The 11,930-nt window shown below is 46.1% G+C and overlaps 1 protein-coding gene across 1 annotated transcript; it reads left to right on the top strand.

Annotated features, from left to right (window-relative positions):
• Positions 1–2,638: 2,638 nt before the first annotated feature.
• Positions 2,639–11,780, top strand: LOC311374782 (elongator complex protein 3-like; the record flags this gene model as incomplete). Its single annotated transcript, XM_084490547.1, has 8 exons — positions 2,639–2,773; positions 4,001–4,100; positions 4,427–4,565; positions 4,709–4,779; positions 5,578–5,641; positions 6,188–6,256; positions 6,515–6,669; positions 11,619–11,780. Coding segments are annotated over exons 1-8 (782 nt in total), but the record flags the coding sequence as incomplete, so codon positions are not given.
• Between the last annotated feature and the right edge of the window lie 150 nt (positions 11,781–11,930).

The raw sequence follows: 11,930 nt of genomic DNA, 5'->3' as shown, positions 1-11,930 counted from the left end.
GGACAACAGCCGCCTGCCGCAGCATCTCGTTACCATGGAAACCTGTTGACATGTTCAGTGCTGTGTGGCTTTCTGTCCCGCTTGTGACAGGAAGTGATGTCACACCCTCCACTCCCTACGGCTCCCACTCAACTGTCACCTGAGACGAACGCGAACGACGGTCGTTTTACACACGGAAAATAACTAACAATATCTTTACAACTATAACTCAACAATAACAAACAGAGGAGGAGTGAGTGAGTGAGTGAGTGAGTGAGTGTCTGTGTGAGTGAGTGAGTGAGTGAGTGTCTGTGTGAGTGAGTGAGTGAGTGAGTGTCTGTGTGAGTGAGTGAGTGAGTGTCTGTGTGAGTGTCTGTGTGAGTGAGTGAGTGAGTGAGTGAGTGTCTGTGTGAGTGAGTGAGTGAGTGAGTGAGTGAGTGAGTGAGTGTCTGTGTGAGTGAGTGAGTGAGTGAGTGAGTGAGTGAGTGTCTGTGTGAGTGAGTGAGTGAGTGAGTGAGTGAGTGAGTGAGTGAGTGTCTGTGTGAGTGAGTGAGTGAGTGTCTGTGTGAGTGAGTGTCTGTGTGAGTGAGTGAGTGAGTGAGTGAGTGAGTGTCTGTGTGTGTGAGTGAGTGAGTGAGTGAGTGAGTGAGTGAGTGAGAGTCTCACCTCTCCTGTTCATTGGCCGGAGGCGGACCGCCACCTTTACGTTGGCGTGGTTCAGCTCCTCCATGACCTGAACACACACACACACACACACACACACACACACACACACACACACACACACACACACACACACACACACACACACACACACACACCAGTAAAACACACACACACACACACACACACACACACACACACACACACACACACACACACACACACACACACCAGTAAAACACACACACACACACACACACACACACACACACACACACACACACACACACACACACACACACACCAGTAAAACACAACACTAACACACCAGTATAACACACCAGTATAACACAACACTACACACCAGTATAACACAAACCACTAGAACACACACCAGTATAACACAACACTAACACACCAGTATAACACAACACTAACACACCAGTATAACACAAACCACTAGAACACACACCAGTAAAACACAACACTAACACACCAGTATAACACAACACTAACACACCAGTATAACACAACACTAACACACCAGTATAACACAAACCAATAGAACACAACACTAACACACCAGCATAACACAAACCACTAGAACACACACCAGTAAAACACAACACTAACAAACCAGTATAACACAACACTAACACACAAGTATAACATACTAGTATAAACACACACCAGTATAACACAAACCAGTAAAACAGCAGTATAACACAACAGTATAACACACCAGTATAACACAGATCAGAGTCTCACTGGGGGGGTGACACCAGTATAACACACCACTACAACACACCCACACACAATGTATATATACATAGCACCCACTCATACAATATATATATATATATATTTTTTTTTTTCCGTTAAGTTTGTGAACACGGAACTTCCACGTCAGGAGCGCATCGTCCGCACAGATCCGACGGGTCATTAATTAATCAGATACGGGACGTCCCGTGCAGGAACAACGTGCCCGGTTACAGGTGACGTGTGTTTCTAACGTGTGTGTCTTTCGGATATGTGTGTGTTTCTGATGTGTGTGTGTGTGTGTGTGTGTGTGTGTGTGTGTGTGTGTGTGTGTGTGTGTGTGTGTGTGTGTGTGTGTGTGTGTGTGTGTGTTATGCACGGCTCTGACCGGGGAGGGAAGTACGCAGCTCGTGTCCCCTCTCTCCCGTACCTCGCAGGGCGTCCTACCGCAGACACCTTCAGTCCACCTCGGCTCTGCGGAACGCACACACCATTACGCACTAAACACAAACTAACACAAACTCTCTCTCTCTCTCTGGCAGTGTGTCCGACACGTCGAGGGGACCGGACAGGAGGCGCTGAACACGGGTAGGGGTGAAGTGTGAAGACTTACGAATGACGGCCGCTGGGTTCCACCTGTTGTGTTTCCTGATCGGAGCTCGAAGGGGATTTGCTGCCGTCGGGTTTAGAGGCTGAAGACGGCAGATCTGCACCCAGCGGGGGGCGCTGCAGCCTCACGCCCATCCACATGGGCTGTAGATCTAGGACGTTACTGCTCTAGGAAGATGAAGATCTATTAATTATGGATCTATGAAGTTGTAGATCTATAAAGTTGCAGATCCATGAAGTTGTAGAGCTATGAAGTTGTAGATCTATTATAGATATATAAAATTGTATATCTAGGAAGTTGTATATCTATGCTCCAAACACGCAGGTTGAAATCATTGCATAACGCAAACAATTCATGAACGTTTCTTGTTTTAAATATGAACTATGCTATATGAGGTTTCAAATGTTTTTAAATGATAAAACAAGAAGTTAAGAATTTGTTAAATTGAACAAGAATGTATTATTTTTACACGTTCGTCATTCCATATTCACCCGCACGTTTAAATCATCTACAAAAACAAATTATTATTTTAAATGTTCTAAGTTTGAAACCTTAAAGATAAGTGCAAAGTGAAATATAAAGTATAAAGTGGCGTATTCCGTTTTACGACAGCTGCTCCCGCCGTACGGCTCAGCGTGTGTGTTCGTGTTGTGTTGATATTGTTCGTGTTGTTGGTTCTCATTACGCTCTTTAACACTCATAACACCTCCTGAAACCAGACGACCTCATCGGACCACGACATGGGGAAGCCGAAGAAGAAGAGTGAGTCTATGATATCTCTCTCTCTCCGGAGTAATGTCAGGTTATTAACTGGTTATTAACTGTGTGGCTGTGTAGCTTGTTGCTAATGCTAACTCCCTTCCAACTTGTCATCATGAATCCTAACCCTTCATAACCGACCTGCTATGTTAACATGAATCCTAACCCTTCATAACCGACCTGCTATGTTAACATGAATCCTAACCCTTCATAACCGACCTGTTATGTTAACATGAATCCTAACCCTTCATAACCGACCTGTTATGTTAACATGAATCCTAACCCTTCATAACCGACCTGCTATGTTAACATGAATCCTAACCCTTCATAAGCGACCTGCTATGTTAACATGAATCCTAACCTTAACCCTTCATAATAGACCTGTTATATGTTAACATGAATCCTAACCTTAACCCTTCATCTTCTCATGTCTTAATGAACCTACACCTAAAGTAGTTTAGGGTTACATGGTCCCTCCGTTCAGTCTGAATATGACTGAATAATATTATGGGTCCAAATGTTAAACTTGATCACCTCCAACCTTCTACCTAAACTAACCATCTCTAATCTTCTACCTAAACTAACCATCTCTAATCTTCTACCAAAACTAACCATCTCTAACCTTCTACCAAAACTAACCATCTCTAACCTTCTACCTAGACTAACCATCTCTAACCTTCTACCTAGACTAACCATCTCTAACCTTCTACCTAAACTAACCATCTCTAACCTTCTACCAAAACTAACCATCTCTAACCTTCTACCAAAACTAACCATCTCTAACCTAACACCTAAATGAAGCATCTCTAACCTTCTACCTAGACTAACCATCTCTAACCTTCTACCTAAACTAACCATCTCTAACCTTCTACCAAAACTAACCATCTCTAACCTTCTACCAAAACTAACCATCTCTAACCTTCTACCAAAACTAACCATCTCTAACCTAACACCTAAATGAAGCATCTCTAATCTAATACCTAAACTAACCATCTCTACTCTAATACCTAAACTAATCTACTATCTCAAACCTTATATCATTACCGTAATACCTAAACCTAACCCTCTGTAACGTTACCGTGATACCTAAACCTAACCCTCTGTAACATTATCGTAATACCCTAACCTAACCTTCTGTAACATTACTGTAATACCTGAACCTATCATTACCGTAATACCTGTATAATGTGTAATATCATTACCGTAATACCTGAACGCTGCGTTCTCCAGCTGACCTGAGCCGCGCTGAGCTGATGATGATGACGGTGTCCGATGTCATCCAGCAGCTGGTGGAGGCCCACGAGGAGGGGAGGGACATCAACCTCAACAAGTAAGAGTCCCCCTGGTAACCATGGTTACCTTCATAACCCCCCCCCCCCCCCCCTCGCTCTAAGTCAGAGAAGTTGTGGAAGCATGAATCTGGTTCATCTGGAGGTCGTCCTTGTGGGTTCATCGTGTCTCCCCCTGTCTCTCCCTCTGTCTCCCCCCCCGTCTTCCCTCTGTCTCCCCCCCCGTCTCTCCCCTCGTCTCCCCCCTGTCTCCCGCCTGTCTCCCCTCTGTCTCCCCCCCCCCCGTCTCTCCCCTCGTCTCCCCCCTCGTCTCCCCCCTGTCTCCCCTCTGTCTCCCCCCCCCCCGTCTCTCCCCTCGTCTCCCCAGGGTGAAGACTAAGACCTCCGCTAAGTACGGCCTGTCCTCCCAGCCCCGCCTGGTGGACATCATCGCCGCCGTGCCGCCGCAGTACCGCCGCGCCCTGGTGCCCAAACTCAAGGCCAAGCCCATCCGCACCGCCAGCGGGGTGAGAACTGTGTGTGTGTGTGTGTGTGTGTGTGTGTGTGTGTGTGTGTGTGTGTGTGTGTGTGTGTGTGTGTGTGTGTGTGTGTGTGTGTGTGTGTGTGTGTGTGTGTGTGCGCGCGTAACATGTGTGTCCTCTGGTTCCAGATTGCGGTGGTGGCTGTGATGTGTAAGCCTCATCGCTGTCCGCACATCAGCTTCACCGGGAACATCTGTGTGTGCGTGAGCTTAATAACACATCATCACATCAGCTCCATGTGTACAATATTTAAATAAAATATTTTTTGTTTTCAGTTTAATGTAATGGGCACGCTTCCGTACACTTAATAATTAATTAAATGTCCAGTGACACATACTACAGCTACTGCAGAGAGGCAGATACAGGACTGACCTGGTTCATTCAGATTTATTGATCTGTATGTAAAGAATGGAATGCATATGGATATACGTTTACCGTGAGAGCTACAGCTGATGCACTATTAGGCCTGGGCAATAAAACAATAATTTATCGTATCTTGATAGACTTTTGATCAATATCAATATAAAACATAATATATATCGATAAGAGACTGGACCACCGAATCTAGCAGCTGGGTTTGTTACACAAACACGGTTCCGTACTTATTTACAATATTTGAGTGTTTTTCATTGTTCTATCGACATTGGAGTATTTATCAATGAAGAACAGTGGAAGGTCATATTAAGTGTTAAACAGAAGTGTTTAAATCCACCATGGTAATTCCTAGTCTTTTTAGGTCATTACAATTCTCAAGTTATCGATATCGATCAATATGATCAAGTTATATCGTGATATGTCTTTCAGCCAAATCGCCCTGGCCTTTGCACTATATTTATCTACTAGATATCTACTCTATGGATGTAGATACGTTACTAATATCTACTTCATTTATATGTACTATATTAATATCTTCTATATTGATGTAGATGCTATATTTATGTCTACTATATTATTAATTCATATTAATATGTGGTATGTTCTTCTTGTGGTTGGTCAGTTATTGCCCTGGGGGTCCGGACTCAGACTTTGAGTATTCCACCCAGTCCTACACCGGGTATGAGGTGAGTTCACAACCCTGATCCTGTGTCAGCTAACCCTAGGTACCCTGTATCAGCTAACCCTAGGTACCCTGTGTCAGCTAACCCTAGGTACCCTGTATCAGCTAACCCTAGGTACCCTGTATCAGCTAACCCTAGGTACCCTGTGTCAGCTAACCCTAGGTACCCTGTGTCAGCTAACCCTAGGTACCCTGTTTCAGCTAACCCTAGGTACCCTGTTTCAGCTAACCCTAGGTACCCTGTATCAGCTAACCCTAGGTACCCTGTATCAGCTAACCCTAGGTACAAAATGAGCCTATCCCCTAACCCTGACCCTGTGTCACCTACAATGAACCCTATCCCTATCCTAAGCACACGCTACGGAACGCGGCTCTAACCCCTCACGCTGCAGCGGCGTCTCGCTCCATTAAAAGATAAGAGCTCAGCTGACGAGAACATCTGGGGAACATTTACTCACCTGGAGGACTGACTCATATCTCTCTCTCTCTCTCTCTCTCCCTCTCCCTCTCCCTCTCCCTCTCCCTCTCTCTCTCTCTCTCTCTCTCTCAGCCTACCTCCATGAGGGCGATCCGGGCGCGCTACGACCCCTTCCTTCAGACCCGACACCGCGTCGAGCAGGTGAGAGAGATGAGCTGATTGGTTGATTCATGTGCTGATGTGGACATTGTTGCATGTGCTGTTTGGTTAATTGACATGTTGATTGGCAAATTCATATACTGCTCGGTGAATGATGTGCTAAATAGTTTTTATGTTGATTTGTTCATTTATCTCCTGATTGATGTGCTGATTGGGTGGTGTGTTGATTGTGTTAATTGGTGTATTGATTGTGTTAATTGCCGTGTTGATTGTGTTAATTGCCGTGTTGACGCGCTGAAGCTGAAGCAGCTGGGCCACAGCGTGGACAAGGTGGAGTTCATCGTGATGGGCGGGACCTTCATGGCGCTGGCGGAGGAGTACAGAGACTACTTCATCAGGAACCTCCACGACGCCCTCTCAGGACACACCTCCAACAGCGTGGCCGAGGCCGTCAGGTGACCCTCGCCTACTGGGCAATAATAACATGACTCTGTACTGGTGATTGAAAACGGGAATTATTCCTTATCAATGACATGGCCTGTTACTCATCAATAACATGACCTGCTGGTTGTCGTTAACATGACGTACTGGTTAATAATAACATGGCCACATGACTCTTATCAGAATCTTATCACATATGTAAAAGTAACAGGGTTGTTAAAGAAAATATTTGTGAGCCATTAAATGTCCAGCGATGTTCCACACCCTTACATTCGGAGGCAGTACTGCACTAACTCTGAATGCTAATTGTGTAAAAAAGACAAAGAAGACTGAATTTGGTCGTGTGACCATGAATATCCAGGAAGCATGTGGCATAATATGGACCTACAACAGCCCTAGAGCCTTTTAACCATGTGGGTAATAAGGACTCAGCCAGACTTTGTTGTTGGGAAACAGTCAGCCTTACCTTGCTAGTACTATGGAGTTTAATAACTTACTCCATACAATGAGCTTACTATGTAGGTGAAATGGTTTCGGGCAACACTTTCCTATTAACGGTTTAGTCCCTAAGAGGTAGGTTGCTGAGGAAGTTAGCAACTATGCGTTTGGCAAACAAAACCCTGGTTATCAATGACATGACCTGTTGGTTATCAATAACATGGCATATTGGTTAATAATAACATGACATACTGGTTATCAATAACATGGCATATTGGTTAATAATAACATGACGTACTGGTTATCAATAACATGGCATATTGGTTAATAATAACATGACATACTGGTTATCAGTAACATGGCATATTGGTTAATAATAACATGACGTACTGGTTATCAATAACATGACTTATTGGTTATCAATAACATTGCCGTACTGGTTATCATTAACGTCAGTTATATAAGAAGACCTTTATTCATCTCAGACGTTTCTGATCTCCTCCTGGTCACAGCGCTCTGAACCACATGATGAACAGCAGATAAACATCTGAACGGCTGGTCAAACCACCCAGACACACACTCACAGACACACACTCACAGACACACACACACTCACACATAACCATTCACAGTTCTGGTGGTGGCCACCAGATGGCAGTGTGTTCCAGTTGTCGAAGTGGAGAGTTCTGCCCTAGGGAACAGTGTGTGTGTTTGTGTGTGTGTTTTAATGGGTGTTTGTGTGTGTGTGTGTGACGTGTCTCCGCCCACTGGCGAGATCACCTTCAACCAATCAGACATCATTCTCCCCCAAACCGCCAGCCCCCCAACCTGCGAGATCACACACACACACACACACACACACACACACACACACACACACACACACACACACACACACACACACACACACACACACACACACACACACACACACACACACACACACACACACACACACACACACACACACACACACACCTCGTATCTGTGTGTAGATATTACTGCCTGAGGCTTCCTTCCCTGATGGGACCGTTTGTACCAGAACCGTGTTTGTGAATGTGAGTCTGTATACCTGTGTGTGTGTGTGTGTGTGTGTGTGTGTGTGTGTGTGTGTGTGTGTGTGTGTGTGTGTGTGTGTGTGTGTGTGTGTGTGTGTGTGTGTGTGTGTGTGTGTGTGTGTGTGTGTGTGTGTGTGTGTGTGTGTGTGTGTGTGTGTGTTTCTGTTTCTGTATGCCTGTGTGTGTGTGTGTGTTTCTGTATGCCTGTGTGTGTGTGTGTGTGTGTGTGTGTGTGTTTCTGTATACCTGTGTGTGTGTGTGTGTGTGTGTGTGTGTGTGTGTGTTTCTGTATGCCTGTGTGTGTGTGTGTTTCTGTATGCCTGTGTGTGTGTGTGTGTGTGTGTGTGTGTGTTTCTGTATGCCTGTGTGTGTGTGTGTGTGTGTGTGTGTGTGTGTGTTTCTGTATGCCTGTGTGTGTGTGTGTGTTTCTGTATGCCTGTGTGTGTGTGTGTGTGTGTGTTTCTGTATGCCTGTGTGTGTGTGTGTGTGTGTGTGTGTGTGTGTGTTTCTGTTTCTGTATGCCTGTGTGTGTGTGTGTGTGTTTCTGTATGCCTGTGTGTGTGTGTGTGTGTGTGTGTGTGTGTGTGTTTCTGTATACCTGTGTGTGTGTGTGTGTGTGTGTGTGTGTGTGTGTGTTTCTGTATGCCTGTGTGTGTGTGTGTTTCTGTATGCCTGTGTGTGTGTGTGTGTGTGTGTGTGTGTTTCTGTATGCCTGTGTGTGTGTGTGTGTGTGTGTGTGTGTGTGTGTGTTTCTGTATGCCTGTGTGTGTGTGTGTTTCTGTATGCCTGTGTGTGTGTGTGTGTGTGTGTGTGTGTGTGTCTCTCTACGGTGTGCGGCCCTCAGTCCATCTCGGTGTCTAATCACCTGTGATAATAGAGTTCTTATCGATTCATTAGCTGCCATCTGATTAAGACCAGCGTGTAATTGGTGTACACCAGACACCGGGGCCCCTACCCAGCATGCCGCGGGGCGGGGATGACGCCCCCGGAGCAGCTGGACAGACGACGACGACGGCGGCGGCGGCGGCTGGCGGCGGTGGCCGGCGGAGACCTCTGTATTGTTTTAATGATTTCCATCGGGGCTCAGACCCGATGTGACGGCGCTTCAGGCCTGACCGCCGCGCCGCCGACGACAAAATGGCTTTCTGCCACCGGCCGCGTGAGCAGACAGCTCTGATTGGCTGCGGCGCGCCCGGGTTGGATTGCAGAGTTAGCGGTGATGATTGTGTGTCCTCGTGCGTAATGAGCGGCGGCGGCGGCAGCTGGTCCGCGGACTGTCCGCCAAACACACATCTGTTGGGGGGGGGGGGGGGGGGGGTGGGTGGAGATGATGTCCCCCTTACACTCAGGCTTATCTTAGATTAGAAGCACCTAGTTGCACCGAGGGTCTGGTGAGAGCTGAACGGTTGAGGGTTCACAACCCCGACGACCTGGAGGCACCCTGGACCAAGAGGCTCCTTAGTTACTGAGTAGTAGTTAGTGGCAGTACTAGTAGTTAGTGTAGCAGTACTAGTAGTCAGTGTAGCAGTACTAGTACTTAGTGTAGCAGTACTAGTAGTTAGTGTAGCAGTACTAGTAGTCAGTAGCAGTACTAGTAGTCAGTGTAGCAGTAGTTAAGTCTATCAGTACTAGTAGTTAGTATAAGTAGTAGTTAGTTAAGTAGTCTTATCAGTACTAGTAGTTAGTGTAGCAGTACTAGTAGTCAGTAGCAGTACTAGTAGTCAGTGTAGCAGTAGTTAAGTCTATCAGTACTAGTAGTTAGTATAAGTAGTAGTTAGTTAAGTAGTCTTATCAGTACTAGTAGTTAGTGTAGCAGTACTAGTAGTCAGTGTAGCAGTAGTTAAGTCGATCAGTACTAGTAGTTAGTATAAGTAGTAGTAGTTAGTTAAGTAGTCTATCAGTACTAGTAGTTAGTGTAGCAGTACTAGTAGTCAGTGTAGCAGTAGTTAAGTCGATCAGTACTAGTAGTTAGTATAAGTAGTGGTAGTTAGTTAAATAGTAGTTAGTAGTTAAATAGTAGTTAGTATAAGTAGTAGTAGTAGATAGTTAAGTAGTCTATCAGTACTAGTAGTTAGTGTAGCAGTACTAGTAGTCAGTGTAGCAGTAGTTAAGTCGATCAGTACTAGTAGTTAGTATAAGTAGTGGTAGTTAGTTAAGTAGTCTTATCAGTACTAGTAGTTAGTGTAGCAGTACTAGTAGTCAGTGTAGCAGTAACTACCATCTCCCGTCTTCCCTTCCTGTCCGAGGAATGCTTGAAGAGTCCGTTGCTGCGCAGCAACGGGAACGTCTCCAAGGTCACTCGCTGTTTGAAACATTCCAGTGTGGTTTGCGCACCGGCCCCATAGCACAGAGACAGCGTTGTCGAGGGGGACCCATGACCTTCTCATCTCTGCCCGTTCTGGATCCCCCTCCCTGCTCATCCTCCTCGACCTTTCAGCGGCTTTTGACACACGTCGTCCACACCGCCGCCGCCGCCGCCGTGCCCTCCTAAGACCGCCGCCACACCGACATTCTTAAGTTGTCCTTCGATTGTTCACGATTCAATCTGCACTTCAACTCCCCTTTTAGCTGTTTTTTATTCATGTCTTTTATCCCTGGATTTGAATGTGTTATTGCCCCTTAGTGTTTTGTGATTTTGTTTTTCGGTTTCTCTAGCACTGAGATTATTTTCTGAAAAGTGCTTTACAAATAAAATGTATTATTATTATTATTATTATTATTATTATTACTAGTAGTTAGTGTAGCAGTAGTTAGTCTATCAGTACTAGTAGTTAGTATAAGTAGTAGTAGTTAGTTTAGTAGTCTATCAGTACTAGTAGTTAGTGTAGTAGTAGTAATACTATGTTTGTTGAACTGTGGTTAATGTAGGAGGACTAGTAGTTAGTGTAGTATTAGTAGTTAGTCCATCAGTACTTGTACTGTATTGGTAGCACTAAGTGCTAAGTGTGTCTCCCGTAGGTACTCTGAGGTGAGCAGCACTAAGTGCTAAGTGTTAAGTGTGTCTCCCGTAGGTACTCTGAGGTGAGCAGCGCTAAGTGCTAAGTGTTAAGTGTGTCTCCCGTAGGTACTCTGAGGTGAGCAGCGCTAAGTGCTAAGTGTTAAGTGTGTCTCCCGTAGGTACTCTGAGGTGAGCAGCACTAAGTGCTAAGTGTTAAGTGTGTCTCCCGTAGGTACTCTGAGGTGAGCAGCACTAAGTGCTAAGTGTTAAGTGTGTCTCCCGTAGGTACTCTGAGGTGAGCAGCACTAAGTGCTAAGTGCTAAGTGTGTCTCCCGTAGGTACTCTGAGGTGAGCAGCACTAAGTGCTAAGTGTTAAGTGTGTCTCCCGTAGGTACTCTGAGGTGAGCAGCACTAAGTGCTAAGTGTGTCTCCCGTAGGTACTCTGAGGTGAGCAGCACTAAGTGCTAAGTGTGTCTCCCGTAGGTACTCTGAGGTGAGCAGCACTAAGTGCTAAGTGTGTCTCCCGTAGGTACTCTGAGGTGAGCAGCACTAAGTGCGTGGGCGTGACCATCGAGACGCGTCCCGACTACTGCCTGAAGCGCCACCTCAGCGACATGCTGAGCTACGGCTGCACCCGGCTGGAGGTGGGGGTGCAGAGCGTGTATGAGGACGTGGCCCGCGACACCAACAGGTAACACAGCAGGGTGTGGGGGGGGGGGGGGGGGGGGGGGGCAGGGGCCCGGGGGGCAGCCACACAGCGGGGGCCGTACACAGACCCCCCACGTGTACATGATGCAGACAGACCCCCGCTTGTTTTCTCAAGTGCATCGATGATGGAACG

Source organism: Micromesistius poutassou, assembly GCF_964030765.1.
Source record: "Micromesistius poutassou genome assembly, contig: SCAFFOLD_6175, whole genome shotgun sequence".
In the NCBI taxonomy this organism is placed as follows: domain Eukaryota; kingdom Metazoa; phylum Chordata; class Actinopteri; order Gadiformes; family Gadidae; genus Micromesistius; species Micromesistius poutassou.
The sequence above is the reverse complement of the archived record's forward strand: the minus strand, read 5'-3'. Positions and strand labels throughout refer to the sequence as shown.